We start from the raw sequence: 24,268 nt of genomic DNA, 5'->3' as shown, positions 1-24,268 counted from the left end.
TGCCAGGAATCAGAAACAAACAAATCATAATCATTATTAATACAAGTTTTAATTGCCTTTTTGTTTTTCATTTTAGTTAAAGTGGTGCCATATTGTTTAAATTAATTTATAAAGTGAAAAAAGTTCGGGTTTGAATTAGTCCATTTGCATTTTTGAATATGAAATGTACCTAATATTATTAGCAGTTGAATTAAATATACTACATCTTTATCAATGTCAGAATTTCTGAAATAAATCATTATATCAAACCCATTAAATTGTACAACCGGCCCTATTTTTTTTGTAATGAAATTCTGTATGTCAATCCAAAACATTCTGCTATAAAAACAGGCAAAATGGTCTCCTACATTCCACAGAAATCACATTTATTGTCAATATTCAGCTTGAATCTTTCCAAAACATGTTTCACAGGATACATTCTATGTAACATTTTGAATGAAACTTCCTTTACCCTGTTACTGATATAATGTGTTAGCAATTTTCCATGCTTTCCCCCATTGTATATCACCATAGATTTCTGTCCAAAAGAATCTTGCTGAGGGAATTGTAGTATCACAAAAAAAATCCTCATCTGTTTATTACTACATTTATCTTTAATGTTAAGTTTGCCAATGAATACATTTTCATGTAAATCTATGTTACTTACATCAACCACAGAGGAATTAAAAAAAGATACAACCCCCCCATCATAAACAATTGCATATTATTTCAGGGTTATTGGAATTTTAAATGTATCAAGAAATTCCCCATATGAGAGAAGGTATCCATCCTCATTCAGAAACTGACCAACGTAGAACGAATGATGCGGAAGAAATTGACGAGACGAGTTGAAATGATATCCAATCAGAATGGTGAAAAAACGTCACGCAGGCAAGGTGGCGGTGTCAATATTGTCGTTGAGCTTGCTTTTGTTGCCATGAAGTCACTGGTGTTGTTCTAGCTATCAGAAAGCCACTATATGTAAGATTGTCTCCTACCAAGACAAACATTTAACAACACATATATATCTGAATGTTCCGCATGGTTCTGAACGCGTCTACTAGTATACCTTGCGTTACGTCTGGAATCCTGCGTTCATCTGCGCAGCTTTCATTCTCTCCACTGGTTCTATTCCGAGAGTAGTTAGCGGCAGAGCGCTTTCGAAACAGCACCAACTCAAAGCAGGGTTAGGGTTGATCTTATACCTTATGTCAGGCTGAAGACAGTCCGAGCCACCACTGGTACTGACACAGAGAGAGGTTTAGTAAAGTAGGGCTGGACACAGGTGGACTTTCACGTCGTCGGCGTTGTGACAACAACATAGACCAACGCAATGAGCAGCGATAATGAACTCCGCTTTGATCCAAAGGGTAATATCTCTTTCCTGGAACATGATTTGCAAGAACACACTACTAAAACACGACTACAGACTATTAGTGCATCTGGTATTTTATGAGTTATTGATTAAAGGAGCATAATGTTACTCTTTATAGTCCAATGACTTTACATGTTCAGTCAGCAAGACTTTATGTTACCACAGAATACAACCCGTGATTCAGTTCCTGTTTTGGAATATAAAGTACATGGATGCATCTCTGGTGCCACCTGCAGGCCATGTTATAGAGCGCAGTCCAGATATACTATAACTTTCACCTGTGACTGAACTTCTACCGATTATAAAAAAATTAGGCTGGACTACAACAGCATCTGGAGTTAGTTCTTGAGATGACCTAATTAGCTAACTGTGTGTATGTGTCTGTCTGTCTGTCTGTCTCTCTCTCTCTCCTCTCTCTCTCTCTCTCTCTCTCGCGCTCTCTCTCCTCTCTCTCTCTCTCTCTCTCTCTCTCTCTCTCTCTCTCTCTCTCTCTCTCTCTCTCTCTCTCTCTAATCAATTCAAGGGGCTTTATTGGCATGGGAAACATGTTAACATTGCCAAAGCAATCGAGGTAGATAATATACAAAAGTGAGATAAAAACCTCTCTCTCTCTCTCTGTGTGTGTCTGTGTCTGTCTCAGAGCACCAGCACCTGCGCTACAATCCCCTCCGGGACACGTGGGTTCTGGTGTCGGCCCACAGGATGAAGAGACCTTGGAGTGGCCAGGTGGAGAAGGAAGAGGAGGACCAAGTACCTCAACACGACCCAAACAACCCCCTCTGTCCTGGGAACACCAGGGCCAACGGAGAGGTGAGAACCTTGACCTCTAACCCTATAACCCTGACACAACCCAAACAACCCCCTCTGTCCTGGGAACACCAACAGAGAGGACACACACACAGAGAGATTTTATTATGTCTATTTTTATGAACCTTTATTTAACAAGGCACGATGGTTAAGAACACATTTTTATTTACAATGGGTTAACTGCCTTGTTCAGGGGCAAAACGACACATTTTTACCTTGTCAGCTCAGGGATTCAATCTAGCGACCTTTTTGTTACTGGCCTAATTCTCTAACCACTAGGCTACCTGCTGCCCCAAAGATAAAATAGTAGATAGATTGGTAGACTGGTAGATACAGTGTAGATAGGTAGATGCCATAGATAGATACAGTAGATAGATACAGTAGATAGATACGGTAGATAGGTAGATACAGTAGATATATACAGTAGATAGATACAGTAGATAGGTAGATGCCATAGATAGATACAGTAGATATATACAGTAGATAGGTAGAGATAAAGTAGGTAGATGCAGTAGAGATAGATAGACACAGTAGATACAGTGCCTTGCGAAAGTATTCGGCCCCCTTGAACCTGCGACCTTTTGCCACATTTCAGGCTTCAAACATAAAGATATAAAACTGTATTTTTTTGTGAAGAATCAACAACAAGTGGGACACAATCATGAAGTGGAACGACATTTATTGGATATTTCAAACTTTTTTAACAAATCAAAAACTGAAAAATTGGGCGTGCAAAATTATTCAGCCTCTTTACTTTCAGTGCAGCAAACTCTCTCCAGAAGTCGCAAAGTTCAAGGGGGCCGAATACTTTCGCAAGGCACTGTAGGTAGAGATAAAGTAGGTAGATGCAGTAGATAGATACAGTAGAGATAGATAGATACAGTAGAAAGGAAGAGATAAAGTAGGTAGATGCAGTAGATAGATACAGTAGAGATAGATAGATACAGTAGATGGGTAGAGATAAAGTAGGTAGATGCAGTAGATAGATAAAGTAGGTAGATCCATTAGGTACAGTTGAAATTGGATGTTTACATACACCTTAGCCAAATACATTTTAAATCAGTTTTTCACCATTCCTGACATTTAATCCTAGTAAAAATGCCCTGTCTTACGTCAGTTAGGATCACCACTTCATTTTAAGAATGTGAAATGTCAGAATTATAGTAGAGACAATTATTTCTTTCAGCTTTTATTTCTTTCATCACATTCCCAGTGGGTCAGAAGTTTACATACACTCATTTAGTATTTGGTAGCATTGCCTTTAAATTGTTTAACTTGGGTCAAATGTTTCAGCTATCCTTCCACAAGCTTCCCACAATAAGTTGGGTGAATTTTGGCCCATTCCTCCTGACAGAGCTGGTGTAACTGAATCAGGTTGGAAGGCCCCTTTGCTCACATACGCTTTTTCAGTTCTACCCACACATTTTCTATAGGATTAAGGTCAGGGCTTTGTGATGGCCACTCCAATACCTTGACTTCGTTGTCCTTAAGCCATTTTGCCACAACTTTGGAAGTTTACTTGGGGTCATTGTCCATTTGGAAGACCCATTTGCGACCAAGCTTTAACTTCCTAACTGATGTCTTGAGATGTTGCTTCAATCTATCCACATAATTTTCCTCCCTCGTGATACCATCTATTTTGTGAAGTGCACCAGTCCCTCCTGCAGCAAAGCACCCCCACAACATGATGCTGCCATCCCTGTGCTCCACGGTTGGGATGGTGTTCTTCGGCTTGCAAGCCTCCCCTTTTTTCCTCCAAACATAACGATGGTCATTATGGCCAAACAGTTCTATTTTTGTTTCATCAGACCAGAGGACATTTCTCCAAAAAGTACGATCTTTGTCCCCATGTGCAGTTGCAAACTGTAGTCTGGCTTTTTTATGGTTGTTTTCGAGCAGAGGCTGAATGGCCTTTCAGGTTATGCCGATATAAGACTCGTTTTACCGTGGATATAAATACTTTTGTACCTGTTTCCTTCAGCATCTTCACAAGGTCCTTTGTTGTTGTTCTGGGATTGATTTGCACTTTTTGCACCAAAGTACTTTCATCTCTAGGAGACAGAACGCGTCTTCTTCCTGAGCGGTATGACGGCTGCGTGGTCCCATGGTGTTTACACTTGCATACTATTGTTTGTACAGATGAACGTGGTACATTCAGGCGTTTGTAAATTGATCCCAAAGATGAACCAGACTTGTGGACTACTAATTTAGATAGTAGATAAAAGGTAGATACAGTATATATAGGTAGATACAGTATATATAGGTAGATAAAGTAGATATAGGTAGATACAGTAGATATAGGTAGATACTGTCAATATAGGTAGTTACTGTAGATACTGTAGATATAGGTAGATACTGTAGATATAGGTAGATACAGTAGATATAGGTATATACTGCAGATACTGTAGATATAGGTAGATACTGTAGATATAGGTCTATATTGGTAGATATATGTAGATACTGTAGATATAGATAGATACTGTAGATACTGTAGATATAGGTCTATATTGGTAGATATATGTAGATACTTTTACAGTAGATATAGGTAGATAAAGATATAAATAGATATATACAGTAGATACAGATAGATATAGGTAGATACAGTAGATATAGGTAGATACAGTAGGTAGATACAGTAGATACATATAGATATAGGTAGATATAGTAGATATAGGTAGATACGGTAGATACAGTAGATATAGGTAGATACAGTAGACATAGGTAGATACAGTAGATATAGGTAGATGTAGTAAATATAGGTAGATATAGTAGATAAAAGGTAGATACAGTATATATAGGTAGATACAGTAGATATAGGTATATACTTTTACAGTAGATACAGTAGATATAGGTAGATACAGTAGATATAGGTAGATACTGTAAATATAGGTAGATACTGTAAATATAGGTAGAGACTGTAGATACTGTAGATACTGTAGATATAGGTAGATACAGTAGATATGGGTAGATACAGATATATATAGGTAGATACTGTAGATATAGGTAGATACTTTTACAGTAGATATATGTAGATACAGATAGATATAGGTAGATACTGTAGATATAGGTAGATACTGTAGATATAGGTAGATACTGTAGATATAGGTAGATACGGTAGATACAGTAGACATAGGTAGATACAGTAGATATAGGTAGATACAGTAGATACAGTAGATACAGTAGATATAGGTAGAAATAGTAGATATAGGTAGATATAGTAGATATAGGTAAATACTTTTACAGTAGATACAGTAGATATAGGTAGATACAGTAGATATAGGTAGATACAGATAGATATAGGTAGATACTTTTACAGTAGATATATGTAGATACAGATAGATATAGGTAGATACAGATAGATATAGGTAAATACTGTAGATATAGATAGATACTGTAGATATAGGTCTATATTGGTAGATATATGTAAATACTTTTACAGTAGATATAGGTAGATGAAGATAGAAATAGGTATATACAGTAGATACAGATAGATATAGGTAGATACAGTAGATATAGTAGATATAGGTAGATACAGTAGATATAGGTATATATAGTAGATATAGGTAGATACAGTAGATATAGGTAGATACAGTAGATAGAGGTAGATATAGTAGATATAGGTAGATACGGTAGATACAGTAGACATAGGTAGATACAGTAGATATAGGTATATATAGTAGATATAGGTAGATACAGTAGATATAGGTAGATACAGTAGATGTAGGTAGATATAGTAGATATAGGTAGATACAGTAGATATAGTAGATAAAAGGTAGATACAGTATATATAGCTGGAGACTGTAGATACTGTAGATACTGTAGATATAGGTAGATACAGTAGATATGGGTAGATACAGATAGATATAGGTAGATACAGATAGATATAGGTAGATACTGTAGATATAGGTAGATACTTTTACAGTAGATATATTTAGATACAGATAGATATAGGTAGATACTGTAGATATAGGTAGATACTGTAGATATAGGTAGATACTGTAGATATAGGTAGATACAGTATATAAAGCAGATATAGGTAGCTACAGTAGATATAGGTAGATACTGTAAATATATGTAGATACTGTAGATATAGGTAGATACTGTAGATATAGGTCTATATTGGTAGATATATGTAGATACTTTTACAGTGTATATATAGGTAGATAAATATAGAAATATGTATATACAGTAGATACAGATAGATATAGGTAGATACAGTAGATATAGGTAGATACAGTAGATATAGGTAGATACAGTAGATATAGGTAGATACAGTAGATACATGTAGATATAGGTAGATATAGTAGATATAGGTAGATACGGTAGATACAGTAGACATAGGTAGATACAGTAGATACAGTAGATATAGGTAGATATAGTAGATATAGGTACATACAGTATATATAGTAGATAAAAGGTAGATACAGTCTATATAGGTAGATACAGTAGATATAGGTATATACTTTTACAGTAGATACAGTAGATATAGGTAGATACAGTAGATATAGGTAGATACAGATAGATATAGGTAGATACTTTTACAGTAGATATATGTAGATACAGATAGATATAGGTATATACATATATATATATATATATATATATATATATATATATATATATATATATATATATGTAGATACTGTAGATATAGGTAGATACTGTAGATATAGGTCTATATTGGTAGATATATGTAAATACTTTTACAGTAGTTATAGGTAGATAAAGATAGAAATAGGTATATAAAGTAGATACAGATAGATATAGGTAGATACAATAGATACAGTAGATATAGGTAGATATAGTAGATACAGTAGAATAAGGGAGATATAGTAGATATAGGTAGATACAGTAGATATAGGTAGATACAGTAGATATAGGTAGATACAGTAGATACAGTAGATATAGGTAGATATAGTAGATATAGGTAGATACGGTAGATACAGTAGACATAGGTAGATACAGTAGATACAGTAGAATAAGGGAGATATAGTAGATATAGGTAGATACAGTAGATATAGTAGATAAAATGTCGATACAGTATATATAGGTAGATACAGTAGATATAGGTATATACTTTTACAGTAGATACAGTAGATATAGGTAGATACAGTAGATATAGGTAGATACAGATAGATATAGGTAAATACTGTAGATATAGGTAGATACTGTAGATACTGTAGATATAGGTCTATATTGGTAGATATATGTAAATACTTTTACAGTAGATATAGGTAGATAAAGATAGAAATAGGTATATACAGTAGATACAGATAGATATAGGTAGATACAGTAGATATAGGTAGATATAGTAGATACAGTAGATATGGGTAGATACAGTAGATATGGGTAGATACAGATATATATAGGTAGATGCAGTAGATATGGGTAGATGCAGTAGATATGGGTAGATACAGATATATATAGGTAGATACAGATATATATAGGTAGATACAGATATATAGGGGTATATACAGATACATATAGGTAGATTAAGTAGATATGGGTAGATACAGATATATACAGATATATACAGATATAGGTAGATACAGTAGATATAAGTAGATTAGGTAGATGCGGTAGATACAGTAGACATAGGTAGATACAGTAGATACAGTAGATATAGGTAGATATAGTAGATATAGGTAGATATAGTAGATAAAATGTAGATACAGTATATATAGGTATATACTTTTACAGTAGATACAGTAGATATAGGTAGATACAGTAGATATAGGTAGATACTGTAAATATAGGTAGATACTTTAGATACTGTAGATATGGGTAGATACAGTAGATATGGGTAGATACAGTAGATTTGGGTAGATGCAGTAGATATGGGTAGATACAGATATATGGGTAGATACAGATATATAGGGGTATATACAGTAGATATGGGTAGATACAGATAGATATAGGTAGATACAGATAGATATAGGTAGATACAGTAGATATAGGTAGATACAGTAGATATAGGTAAATATAGTAGATATAGGTAGATACGGTAGATACAGTAGATATAGGTAGATACAGATAGATATAGGTAGATACTTTTACAGTAAATATATGTAGATACAGATAGATATAGGTAGATACATATAGATATAGGTAGATACAGTAGATACAGTAGATATAGGTAGATATAGTAGATATAGGTAGATACGGTAGATACAGTAGACATAGGTAGATACAGTAGATACAGTAGAATAAGGGAGATATAGTAGATACAGTAGATAAAAGGTAGATACAGATAGATATAGGTAGATACAGTAGATATAGATAGATATAGGTAGATACTGTAGATATAGGTAGATACAGTAGATACTATAGATATAGGTCTATATTGGTAGATATATGTAAATACTTTTACAGTAGATATAGTAAATATATGTAGATATAGTAGATAAAAGGTAGATACAGTATATATAGGTAGATACAGTAGATATAGGTATATACTTTTACAGTAGATACAGTAGATATAGGTAGATACAGTAGATATAGGTAGATACTGTAAATATAGGTAGATACTGTAGATACTGTAGATATAGGTAGATACAGTAGATATGGGTAGATACAGTAGATATGGGTAGATACAGATATATATAGGTAGATGCAGTAGATATGGGTAGATGCAGTAGATATGGGTAGATACAGATATATATATAGGTAGATACAGATATATAGGGGTATATACAGATACATATAGGTAGATGCAGTAGATATGGGTAGATACAGATATATACAGATAAATACAGATATAGGTAGATACAGTAGATATAGGTAGATTAGGTAGATGCGGTAGATACAGTAGACATAGGTAGATACAGTAGATACAGTAGATATAGGTAGATATAGTAGATATAGGTAGATAAAATGTAGATACAGTAGACATAGGTAGATACAGTAGATATAGGTAGATACAGATAGATATAGGTAGATACTTTTACAGTAAATATATGTAGATACAGATAGATATAGGTAGATACATATAGGTAGATACTGTAGATATAGGTAGATACAGTAGATACAGTAGATATAGGTAAATATAGGTAGATACGGTAGATACAGTAGACATAGGTAGATACAGTAGATACAGTAGAATAAGGGAGATATAGTAGATATAGGTAGATACAGTAGATAAAAGGTAGATACAGATAGATATAGGTAGATACAGTAGATATAGATAGATATAGGTAGATATTGTAGATATAGGTAGATACAGTAGATACTGTAGATATAGGTCTATATTGGTAGATATATGTAAATACTTTTACAGTAGATATAGTAGATAAAAGGTAGATACAGTATATATAGGTAGATACAGTAGATATAGGTATATACTTTTACAGTAGATACAGTAGATATAGGTAGATACAGTAGATATAGGTAGATACTGTAAATATAGGTAGATACTGTAAATATAGGTAGAGACTGTAGATACTGTAGATACTGTAGATATAGGTAGATACAGTAGATATGGGTAGATACAGATATATATAGGTAGATACTGTAAATATAGGTAGATACTGTAGATATAGGTAGATACTGTAGATATAGGTAGATACTGTAGATATAGGTAGATACTGTAGATATAGGTAGATACAGTAGACATAGGTAGATACAGTAGATATAGGTAGATATAGTAAATATAGGTAGATATAGTAGATAAAAGGTAGATACAGTATATATAGGTAGATACAGTAGATATAGGTATATACTTTTACAGTAGATACAGTAGATATAGGTAGATACAGTAGATATAGGTAGATACTGTAAATATAGGTAGATACTGTAAATATAGGTAGAGACTGTAGATACTGTAGATACTGTAGATATAGGTAGATACAGTAGATATGGGTAGATACATATAGGTAGATACTGTAGATATAGGTAGATACTTTTACAGTAGATATATGTAGATACAGATAGATATAGGTAGGTACTGTAGATATAGGTAGATACTGTAGATATAGGTAGATACTGTAGATATAGGTAGATACTGTAGATATAGGTAGATACTGTAGATATAGGTAGATACAGTAGATATAGGTAAATACTTTTACAGTAGATACAGTAGATATAGGTAGATACAGTAGATATAGGTAGATACAGATAGATATAGGTAGATACTTTTACAGTAGATATATGTAGATACAGATAGATATAGGTAGATACAGATAGATATAGGTAAATACTGTAGATATAGATAGATACTGTAGATACTGTAGATATAGGTCTATATTGGTAGATATATGTAAATACTTTTACAGTAGATATAGGTAGATAAAGATAGAAATAGGTATATACAGTAGATACAGATAGATATAGGTAGATACAGTAGATATAGGTAGATACAGTAGATATAGGTAGATACAGTAGATATAGGTAGATACAGTAGATATAGGTAGATACAGTAGATATAGGTAGATACAGTAGATATAGGTAGATATAGTAGATATAGGTAGATACGGTAGATACAGTAGACATAGTTAGATACAGTAGATACAGTAGATACAGTAGATGTAGGTAGATATAGTAGATATAGGTAGATACAGTAGATATAGTAGATAAAAGGTAGATACAGTATATATAGCTGGAGACTGTAGATACTGTAGATACTGTAGATATAGGTAGATACAGTAGATTTGGGTAGATACAGATAGATATAGGTAGATACAGATAGATATAGGTAGATACTGTAGATATAGGTAGATACTTTTACAGTAGATATATTTAGATACAGATAGTTATAGGTAGATACTGTAGATATAGGTAGATACTGTAGATATAGGTAGATACTGTAGATATAGGTAGATACAGTAGATAAAGCAGATATAGGTAGCTACAGTAGATATAGGTAGATACTGTAAATATATGTAGATACTGTAGATATAGGTAGATACTGTAGATATAGGTCTATATTGGTAGACATATGTAGATACTTTTACAGTATATATAGGTAGATAAATATAGAAATAGGTATATACAGTAGATACAGATAGATATAGGTAGATACAGTAGATACGGTAGATACAGTAGATATAGGTAGATACAGTAGATATAGGTAGATACAGTAGATACATGTAGATATAGGTAGATATAGGTAGATACGGTAGATACAGTAGACATAGGTAGATACAGTAGATACAGTAGATATAGGTAGATATAGTAGATATAGGTAGATACAGTAGATATAGTAGATAAAAGGTAGATACAGTATATATAGGTAGATACAGTAGATATAGGTAGATACATATATATATATATATATATATATATATATAGGTAGATACTGTAGATATAGGTAGATACTGTAGATATAGGTAGATACTGTAGATATAGGTAGATACTGTAGATATAGGTAGATACTGTAGATACTGTAGATATAGGTCTATATTGGTAGATATATGTAAATACTTTTACAGTAGTTATAGGTAGATAAAGATAGAAATAGGTATATAAAGTAGATACAGGTAGATATAGGTAGATACAGTAGATACAGTAGATATAGGTAGATATAGTAGATATAGGTAGATACGGTAGATACAGTAGACATAGGTAGATACAGTAGATACAGTAGAATGAGGGAGATATAGTAGATATAGGTAGATACAGTAGATATAGTAGATAAAAGGTAGATACAGTATATATAGGTAGATACAGTAGATATAGGTATATACTTTTACAGTAGATACAGTAGATATAGGTAGATACAGTAGATATAGGTAGATACTGTAAATATAGGTAGATACTGTAGATACTGTAGATATAGGTAGATACAGTAGATATGGGTAGATACAGATATATATAGGTAGATACAGATATATATAGGTAGATACAGATATATAGGGGTATATACAGATACATATAGGTAGATATGGGTAGATACAGATATATACAGATATATACAGATATTGGTAGATACAGTAGATATAGGTAGATTAGGTAGATGCGGTAGATACAGTAGACATAGGTAGATACAGTAGATACAGTAGATATTGGTTAGATATAGTAGATATAGGTAGATATAGTAGATAAAATGTAGATACAGTATATATAGGTATATACTTTTACAGTAGATACAGTAGATATAGGTAGATACAGTCGATATAGGTAGATACTGTAAATATAGGTAGATACTTTAGATACTGTAGATATGGGTAGATACAGTAGATTTGGGTAGATGCAGTAGATATGGGTAGATACAGATATATATATATATATAGGTAGATACAGATATATAGGGGTATATACAGTAGATATGGGTAGATACAGATAGATATAGGTAGATACAGATAGATATAGGTAGATACAGTAGATATATGTAGATACAGTAGATACATGTAGATATAGGTAGATATAGTAGATATAGGTAGATACGGTAGATACAGTAGACATAGGTAGATACAGTAGATATAGGTAGATACAGATAGATATAGGTAGATACTTTTACAGTAAATATATGTAGATACAGATAGATATAGGTAGATACATATAGATATAGGTAGATACTGTAGATATAGGTAGATACAGTAGATACAGTAGATATAGGTAGATATAGTAGATATAGGTAGATACGGGATATACATTAGACATAGGTAGATACAGTAGATACAGTAGAATAAGGGAGATATAGTAGATATAGGTAGATACAGTAGATAAATGGTCGATACAGATAGATATAGGTAGATACAGTAGATATAGATAGATATAGGTAGATACTGTAGATATAGGTAGATACAGTAGATACTGTAGATATAGGTCTATATTGGTAGATATATGTAAATACTTTTACAGTAGATATAGGTAGATAAAGATAGAAATAGGTAGATACAGTAGATACATATAGATATAGGTAGATACTGTAGATATAGGTAGATACAGTAGATATAGGTAGATACAGTAGATACAGTAGATACAGTAGATATAGGTAGATACAGTAGATAAAGCAGATATAGGTATATACAGTAGATATGGGTAGATACAGTAGATACAGTAGATACAGTAGATATAGGTAGATACAGTAGATAAAGCAGATATAGGTAGATACAGTAGATATAGGTAGATACAGTAGATACATATAGATATAGGTAGATACAGTAGATATAGGTAGATTCAGTAGATATAGGTAGATACAGTAGATATAGGTAGATACAGTAGATAAAACAGATATAGGTAGATACAGTAGATATAGGTTGCTACAGATAGATATAGGTAGATACAGATAGATATAGGTAGATACTGTAGATACAGTAGATACAGTAGATATAGGTAGATATAGTAGATAGGTATATAATTTTACAGTAGATACAGTAGATATATGTCGATACAGTAGATATAGGTAGATACTGTAAATATAGGTAGATACTGTAGATACTGTAGATATAGGTCTATATTGGTAGATATATGTAGATACTTTTACAGTACAATATAGGTAGATAAATATAGAAATAGGTATATACAGTAGATACAGATATATATAGGTAGATACAGTAGATATAGGTAGATACAGTAGATATATGTAGATACAGTAGATATAGGTAGATGCGGTAGATACAGTAGACATAGGTAGATACAGTAGATACAGCAGATACAGTAGATATAGGTAGATATAGTAGATATAGTAGATAAAAGGTAGATATAGTAGATATAGGTAGATACAGTAGATACAGTAGATATATGTAGATACATTTAGATATAGGTAGATACTGTAAATATAGGTAGATACTGTAGATACTGTAGATATAGGTAGATATGGGTAGATACAGATAGATATAGGTAGATACAGATAGATATAGGTAGATGCAGTTGATATGGGTAGATACAGATATATATATAGGTAGATACAGATATATATAGGTAGATACAGATATATATAGGTAGATACAGTAGATATAGGTAGATACAGTAGATATAGGTAGATGCGGTAGATACAGTAGACATAGGTAGATACAGTAGATACAGCAGATACAGTAGATATAGGTAGATATAGTAGATATAGGTAGATACAGTATATATAGGTATATACTTTTACAGTAGATACAGTAGATATAGGTAGATACAGTAGATATAGGTAGATACTGTAAATATCGGTAGATACTGTATATACTGTAGATATGGGTAGATACAGTAGATATGGGTAGATACAGTAGATTTGGGTAGATACAGATAGATATAGGTAGATACAGATAGATATAGGTAGATGCAGTAGATATGGGTAGATACAGATATATTGGGGTATATACAGTAGATATGGGTAGATACAGATAGATAGGTAGATACAGATAGATAGATATAGGTAGATACAGTAGATATAGGTAGATACAGATAGCTACTGTAGATACTGTAGATATAGGTAGATACAGTATATATGGGTAGATACAGATATATATAGGTAGATACAGATAGATATAGGTAGATACTGTAGATATAGGTAGATACAGTATATATGGGTCGATATAGATAGATATAGGTAGATGCAGATAGATATAGGTAGATACTTTTACAGTAGATATAGGTAGATACAGATAGATATAGGTAGATACAGATAGATATAGGTAGATACTGTAGATATAGGTAGATACAGATAGATATAGGTAGATACAGATAGATATAGGTAGATACTGTAGATATAGGTAGATACAGATAGATATAGGTAGATACAGTAGATATGGGTAGATACAGATAGATATAGGTAGATACTGTAGATATAGGTAGATACTTTTACAGTAGATATAGGTAGATATAGGTAGATGCAGTAGATATAGTAGATTTAGTAGATATTGTAGATATGGGTAGATACTGTAGATATAGGTATATACTGTAGATACTGTAGATATAGGTAGATACTGTAGATATAGGTAGATACTGTAGATATAGGTAGATACAGATAGATATAGGTAGATACAGATAGATATAGGTAGATATAGGTAGATACAGTCGATATGGGTAGATATAGGTAGATACAGTCGATATTGGTAGATATAGGTAGATACGGGTAGATAGGAGTAGATACAGTAGATATGGGTAGATACAGATAGATATGGGTAGATACAGATAGATATAGGTAGATACAGATAGATATAGGTAGATACAGTAGATACATATATATATATATATATATATATATATATATATATATAGGTATAGGTGTATATATATAGGTAGATACTTTTACAGTAGATATAGGTAGATATAGGTAGATGCAGTAGATATAGTAGATATTGTAGATATGGGTAGATACTGTAGATATAGGTATATACTGTAGATACTGTAGATATAGGTAGATACTGTAGATATAGGTAGATACTGTAGATATAGGTAGATACTGTAGATACAGTAGATACAGTAGATATAGGTAGATATAGTAGATAGGTATATACTTTTACAGTAGATACAGTAGATATATGTCGATACAGTAGATATAGGTAGATACTGTAAATATAGGTAGATACTGTAGATACTGTAGATATAGGTCTATATTGGTAGATATATGTAGATACTTTTACAGTACAATATAGGTAGATAAATTTAGAAATAGGTATATACAGTAGATACAGATATATATAGGTAGATACAGTAGATATAGGTAGATACAGTAGATATATGTAGATACAGTAGATATAGGTAGATGCGGTAGATACAGTAGACATAGGTAGATACAGTAGATACAGCAGATACAGTAGATATAGGTAGATATAGTAGATATAGTAGATAAAAGGTAGATATAGTAGATATAGGTAGATACAGTAGATACAGTAGATATATGTAGATACATTTAGATATAGGTAGATACTGTAAATATAGGTAGATACTGTAGATACTGTAGATATAGGTAGATACAGTATATATGGGTAGATACATATATATAGATAGATATAGGTAGATGCAGATAGATATAGGTAGATACTGTAGATATAGGTAGATACTTTTACAGTAGATATAGGTAGATATAGATAGATATAGGTAGATACAGATAGATATAGGTAGATACTGTAGATATAGGTAGATACAGTATATATGGGTCGATATAGATAGATATAGGTAGATGCAGATAGATATAGGTAGATACTTTTACAGTAGATATAGGTAGATACAGATAGATATAGGTAGATACAGATAGATATAGGTAGATACTGTAGATATAGGTAGATACAGATAGATATAGGTAGATACAGATAGATATAGGTAGATACTGTAGATATAGGTAGATACAGATAGATATAGGTAGATACAGTAGATATGGGTAGATACAGATAGATATAGGTAGATACTGTAGATATAGGTAGATACTTTTACAGTAGATATAGGTAGATATAGGTAGATGCAGTAGATATAGTAGATTTAGTAGATATTGTAGATATGGGTAGATACTGTAGATATAGGTATATACTGTAGATACTGTAGATATAGGTAGATACTGTAGATATAGGTAGATACTGTAGATATAGGTAGATACAGGTAGATATAGGTAGATACAGATAGATATAGGTAGATATAGGTAGATACAGTCGATATGGGTAGATATAGGTAGATACAGTCGATATTGGTAGATATAGGTAGATACGGGTAGATAGGAGTAGATACAGTAGATATGGGTAGATACAGATAGATATGGGTAGATACAGATAGATATAGGTAGATACAGATAGATATAGGTAGATACAGTAGATACATATATATATATATATATATATATATATATATATATATATATATATATATATATATATATATATATATATATATATATATATATATATATATATATATATATATATAGGTATAGGTATATATATAGGTAGATACTTTTACAGTAGATATAGGTAGATATAGGTAGATGCAGTAGATATAGTAGATATTGTAGATATGGGTAGATACTGTAGATATAGGTAGATACTGTAGATACAGTAGATACAGTAGATATAGGTAGATATAGTAGATAGGTATATACTTTTACAGTAGATACAGTAGATATATGTCGATACAGTAGATATAGGTAGATACTGTAAATATAGGTAGATACTGTAGATACTGTAGATATAGGTCTATATTGGTAGATATATGTAGATACTTTTACAGTACAATATAGGTAGATAAATATAGAAATAGGTATATACAGTAGATACAGATATATATAGGTAGATACAGTAGATATAGGTAGATACAGTAGATATATGTAGATACAGTAGATATAGGTAGATGCGGTAGATACAGTAGACATAGGTAGATACAGTAGATACAGCAGATACAGTAGATATAGGTAGATATAGTAGATATAGTAGATAAAAGGTAGATATAGTAGATATAGGTAGATACAGTAGATACAGTAGATATATGTAGATACATTTAGATATAGGTAGATACTGTAAATATAGGTAGATACTGTAGATACTGTAGATATAGGTAGATATGGGTAGATACAGATAGATATAGGTAGATACAGATAGATATAGGTAGATGCAGTTGATATGGGTAGATACAGATATATATATAGGTAGATACAGATATATATAGGTAGATACAGATATATATAGGTAGATACAGTAGATATAGGTAGATACAGTAGATATAGGTAGATGCGGTAGATACAGTAGACATAGGTAGATACAGTAGATACAGCAGATACAGTAGATATAGGTAGATATAGTAGATATAGGTAGATACAGTATATATAGGTATATACTTTTACAGTAGATACAGTAGATATAGGTAGATACAGTAGATATAGGTAGATACTGTAAATATCGGTAGATACTGTATATACTGTAGATATGGGTAGATACAGTAGATATGGGTAGATACAGTAGATTTGGGTAGATACAGATAGATATAGGTAGATACAGATAGATATAGGTAGATGCAGTAGATATGGGTAGATACAGATATATTGGGGTATATACAGTAGATATGGGTAGATACAGATAGATAGGTAGATACAGATAGATAGATATAGGTAGATACAGTAGATATAGGTAGATACAGATAGCTACTGTAGATACTGTAGATATAGGTAGATACAGTATATATGGGTAGATACAGATATATATAGGTAGATACAGATAGATATAGGTAGATACTGTAGATATAGGTAGATACAGTATATATGGGTCGATATAGATAGATATAGGTAGATGCAGATAGATATAGGTAGATACTTTTACAGTAGATATAGGTAGATACAGATAGATATAGGTAGATACAGATAGATATAGGTAGATACTGTAGATATAGGTAGATACAGATAGATATAGGTAGATACAGATAGATATAGGTAGATACTGTAGATATAGGTAGATACATATAGATATAGGTAGATACAGTAGATATGGGTAGATACAGATAGATATAGGTAGATACTGTAGATATAGGTAGATACTTTTACAGTAGATATAGGTAGATATAGGTAGATGCAGTAGATATAGTAGATTTAGTAGATATTGTAGATATGGGTAGATACTGTAGATATAGGTATATACTGTAGATACTGTAGATATAGGTAGATACTGTAGATATAGGTAGATACTGTAGATATAGGTAGATACAGATAGATATAGGTAGATACAGATAGATATAGGTAGATATAGGTAGATACAGTCGATATGGGTAGATATAGGTAGATACAGTCGATATTGGTAGATATAGGTAGATACGGGTAGATAGGAGTAGATACAGTAGATATGGGTAGATACAGATAGATATGGGTAGATACAGATAGATATAGGTAGATACAGATAGATATAGGTAGATACAGTAGATACATATATATATATATATATATATATATATATATATATATATATATATATATAGGTATAGGTATATATATATATATATATATATATATATATATATATATATATATATATAGGTATAGGTATATATATAGGTAGATACTTTTACAGTAGATATAGGTAGATATAGGTAGATGCAGTAGATATAGTAGATATTGTAGATATGGGTAGATACTGTAGATATAGGTATATACTGTAGATACTGTAGATATAGGTAGATACTGTAGATATAGGTAGATACTGTAGATATAGGTAGATACTGTAGATACAGTAGATACAGTAGATATAGGTAGATATAGTAGATAGGTATATACTTTTACAGTAGATACAGTAGATATATGTCGATACAGTAGATATAGGTAGATACTGTAAATATAGGTAGATACTGTAGATACTGTAGATATAGGTCTATATTGGTAGATATATGTAGATACTTTTACAGTACAATATAGGTAGATAAATATAGAAATAGGTATATACAGTAGATACAGATATATATAGGTAGATACAGTAGATATAGGTAGATACAGTAGATATATGTAGATACAGTAGATATAGGTAGATGCGGTAGATACAGTAGACATAGGTAGATACAGTAGATACAGCAGATACAGTAGATATAGGTAGATATAGTAGATATAGTAGATAAAAGGTAGATATAGTAGATATAGGTAGATACAGTAGATACAGTAGATATATGTAGATACATTTAGATATAGGTAGATACTGTAAATATAGGTAGATACTGTAGATACTGTAGATATAGGTAGAAACAGTATATATGGGTAGATACAGATATATATAGATAGATATAGGTAGATGCAGATAGATATAGGTAGATACTGTAGATATAGGTAGATACTTTTACAGTAGATATAGGTAGATATAGATAGATATAGGTAGATACAGATAGATATAGGTAGATACTGTAGATATAGGTAGATACAGTATATATGGGTCGATATAGATAGATATAGGTAGATGCAGATAGATATAGGTAGATACTTTTACAGTAGATATAGGTAGATACAGATAGATATAGGTAGATACAGATAGATATAGGTAGATACTGTAGATATAGGTAGATACAGATAGATATAGGTAGATACAGTAGATATGGGTAGATACAGATAGATATAGGTAGATACTGTAGATATAGGTAGATACTTTTACAGTAGATATAGGTAGATATAGGTAGATGCAGTAGATATAGTAGATTTAGTAGATATTGTAGATATGGGTAGATACTGTAGATATAGGTATATACTGTAGATACTGTAGATATAGGTAGATACTGTAGATATAGGTAGATACTGTAGATATAGGTAGATACAGATAGATATAGGTAGATACAGATAGATATAGGTAGATATAGGTAGATACAGTCGATATGGGTAGATATAGGTAGATACAGTCGATATTGGTAGATATAGGTAGATACGGGTAGATAGGAGTAGATACAGTAGATATGGGTAGATACAGATAGATATGGGTAGATACAGATAGATATAGGTAGATACAGATAGATATAGGTAGATACAGTAGATACATATATATATATATATATATATATATATATATATATATATATATATATATATATATATATATATAGGTATAGGTATATATATAGGTAGATACTTTTACAGTAGATATAGGTAGATATAGGTAGATGCAGTAGATATAGTAGATATTGTAGATATGGGTAGATACTGTAGATATAGGTATATACTGTAGATACTGTAGATATAGGTAGATACTGTAGATATAGGTAGATACTGTAGATATAGGTAGATACTGTAGATACAGTAGATACAGTAGATATAGGTAGATATAGTAGATAGGTATATACTTTTACAGTAGATACAGTAGATATATGTCGATACAGTAGATATAGGTAGATACTGTAAATATAGGTAGATACTGTAGATACTGTAGATATAGGTCTATATTGGTAGATATATGTAGATACTTTTACAGTACAATATAGGTAGATAAATATAGAAATAGGTATATACAGTAGATACAGATATATATAGGTAGATACAGTAGATATAGGTAGATACAGTAGATATATGTAGATACAGTAGATATAGGTAGATGCGGTAGATACAGTAGACATAGGTAGATACAGTAGATACAGCAGATACAGTAGATATAGGTAGATATAGTAGATATAGTAGATAAAAGGTAGATATAGTAGATATAGGTAGATACAGTAGATACAGTAGATATATGTAGATACATTTAGATATAGGTAGATACTGTAAATATAGGTAGATACTGTAGATACTGTAGATATAGGTAGATATGGGTAGATACAGATAGATATAGGTAGATACAGATAGATATAGGTAGATGCAGTTGATATGGGTAGATACAGATATATATATAGGTAGATACAGATATATATAGGTAGATACAGATATATATAGGTAGATACAGTAGATATAGGTAGATACAGTAGATATAGGTAGATGCGGTAGATACAGTAGACATAGGTAGATACAGTAGATACAGCAGATACAGTAGATATAGGTAGATATAGTAGATATAGGTAGATACAGTATATATAGGTATATACTTTTACAGTAGATACAGTAGATATAGGTAGATACAGTAGATATAGGTAGATACTGTAAATATCGGTAGATACTGTATATACTGTAGATATGGGTAGATACAGTAGATATGGGTAGATACAGTAGATTTGGGTAGATACAGATAGATATAGGTAGATACAGATAGATATAGGTAGATGCAGTAGATATGGGTAGATACAGATATATTGGGGTATATACAGTAGATATGGGTAGATACAGATAGATAGGTAGATACAGATAGATAGATATAGGTAGATACAGTAGATATAGGTAGATACAGATAGCTACTGTAGATACTGTAGATATAGGTAGATACAGTATATATGGGTAGATACAGATATATATAGATAGATATAGGTAGATGCAGATAGATATAGGTAGATACTGTAGATATAGGTAGATACTTTTACAGTAGATATAGGTAGATATAGATAGATATAGGTAGATGCAGTAGATTTAGTAGATATTGTAGATATGGGTAGATACTGTAGATATAGGTATATACTGTAGATACTGTAGATATAGGTAGATACTGTAGATATAGGTAGATACAGATAGATACTGTAGATACTGTAGATATAGGTAGATACAGATAGATATAGGTAGATACTGTAGATGCTGTAGATATAGGTAGATACTTTTACAGTAGATACAGATATATATAGGTAGATACAGATAGATATAGGTAGATATAGGTAGATGCAGATAGATATAGGTAGATACTTTTACAGTAGATATAGGTAGATACAGATATATATAGGTAGATACAGATAGATATAGGTAGATACTGTAGATATAGGTAGATACAGTATATATGGGTCGATATAGATAGATATAGGTAGATGCAGATAGATATAGGTAGATACTTTTACAGTAGATATAGGTAGATACAGATAGATATAGGTAGATACAGATAGATATAGGTAGATACTGTAGATATAGGTAGATACAGATAGATATAGGTAGATACAGATAGATATAGGTAGATGCTGTAGATATAGGTAGATACAGATAGATATAGGTAGATACAGTAGATATGGGTAGATACAGATAGATATAGGTAGATACTGTAGATATAGGTAGATACTTTTACAGTAGATATAGGTAGATATAGGTAGATGCAGTAGATATATTAGATTTAGTAGATATTGTAGATATGGGTAGATACTGTAGATATAGGTATATACTGTAGATACTGTAGATATAGGTAGATACTGTAGATATAGGTAGATACAGATAGATATAGGTAGATACAGATAGATATAGGTAGATATAGGTAGATACAGTCGATATGGGTAGATATAGGTAGATACAGTCGATATTGGTAGATATAGGTAGATACGGGTAGATAGGAGTAGATACAGTAGATATGGGTAGATACAGATAGATATGGGTAGATACAGATAGATATAGGTAGATACAGATAGATATAGGTAGATACAGTAGATACATATATATATATATATATATATATATAGGTAGATACTTTTACAGTAGATATAGGTAGATATAGGTAGATGCAGTAGATATAGTAGATATTGTAGATATGGGTAGATACTGTAGATATAGGTATATACTGTAGATACTGTAGATATAGGTATATACTGTAGATACTGTAGATATAGGTAGATACTGTAGATATAGGTAGATACTGTAGATATAGGTAGATACTGTAGATATAGGTAGATACAGATATATATAGGTAGATATAGGTAGATACAGTAGATATGGGTAGATATAGGTAGATACGGGTAGATAGGGGTAGATACAGTAGATATGGGTAGATACAGTAGATATGGGTAGATACAGATAGATATAGGTAGATACAGATAGATTTAGGTAGATACAGATAGATATAGGTAGATACTGTAGATATAGGTATATACAGTATATATGGTTAGATACAGATAGATATAGGTAGATACAGATATATAGGGGTAGATACAGTAGATATGGGTAGATACAGATATATATAGGTAGATACAGTAGATATGGGTAGATACAGATATATATAGGTAGATATAGATAGATATAGGTAGATACTGTAGATATAGGTATATACTGTAGATATAGGTATATCCTGTAGATATAGGTAGATACTGTAGATATAGGTCTATATTGGTAGATATATGTAGATACTTTTACAGTAGATATAGGTAGATAAATATAGAAGGTATATACAGTAGATACAGATATATATATATATATATATATATATATATATATATAGATACGGTAGATATAGTAGATATAGGTAGATACAGTAGATACAGTAGATATAGGTAGATACTGTAGATATAGGTAGATACAGTAGATATGGGTAGATACAGTAGATATAGGTAGATACAGTAGATACAGTATATATAGGTAGATACAGTAGATCAAGCAGATATAGGTAGATACAGTAGATATAGGTAGCTACAGATAGATATAGGTAGATACAGATAGATATATGTAGATACTGTATATATATGTAGATACAGTAGATATAGGTAGCTACAGTAGATACGTAGATACAGTATATATAGGCAGATACAGTAGATATAGGTAGATACAGTAGATATAGGTAGATACAGTAGATATAGGTAGATATAGGTAGATACAGTATATATAGGTATATATAGTAGATATAGGTATATACTTTTACAGTAGATACAGTAGATATAGGTAGATACAGATAGATATAGGTAGATACTGTAGATTTAGGTAGA

General features: G+C 31.5%; 1 protein-coding gene across 3 annotated transcripts in view; it reads left to right on the top strand.

Moving 5' to 3' along the window:
- The first annotated feature begins 809 nt into the window (after window positions 1-809).
- galt (galactose-1-phosphate uridylyltransferase) overlaps window positions 810-24,268 on the top strand; it is a 148,601-nt gene continuing 125,142 nt past the window's right edge. The window contains exons 1-2 of one of the 3 annotated variants that reach the window (XM_036936715.1): window positions 810-1,349; window positions 1,995-2,164. In XM_036936715.1, coding sequence (XP_036792610.1) covers window positions 1,313-1,349; window positions 1,995-2,164 — 207 coding nt within the window. In that variant the 5' untranslated portion in view covers window positions 810-1,312. The remainder of the gene's footprint in view (window positions 1,350-1,994; window positions 2,165-24,268) is intronic. The other 2 variants (XM_036936714.1, XM_036936716.1) reach the window with 2 other exon arrangements.

The sequence above is a fragment of the Oncorhynchus mykiss genome, chromosome 12, assembly GCF_013265735.2.
Source record: "Oncorhynchus mykiss isolate Arlee chromosome 12, USDA_OmykA_1.1, whole genome shotgun sequence".
Taxonomy (NCBI): domain Eukaryota; kingdom Metazoa; phylum Chordata; class Actinopteri; order Salmoniformes; family Salmonidae; genus Oncorhynchus; species Oncorhynchus mykiss.
Note: the sequence above shows the minus strand (reverse complement) of the source record. Positions and strands in the feature narration are given on the sequence as shown.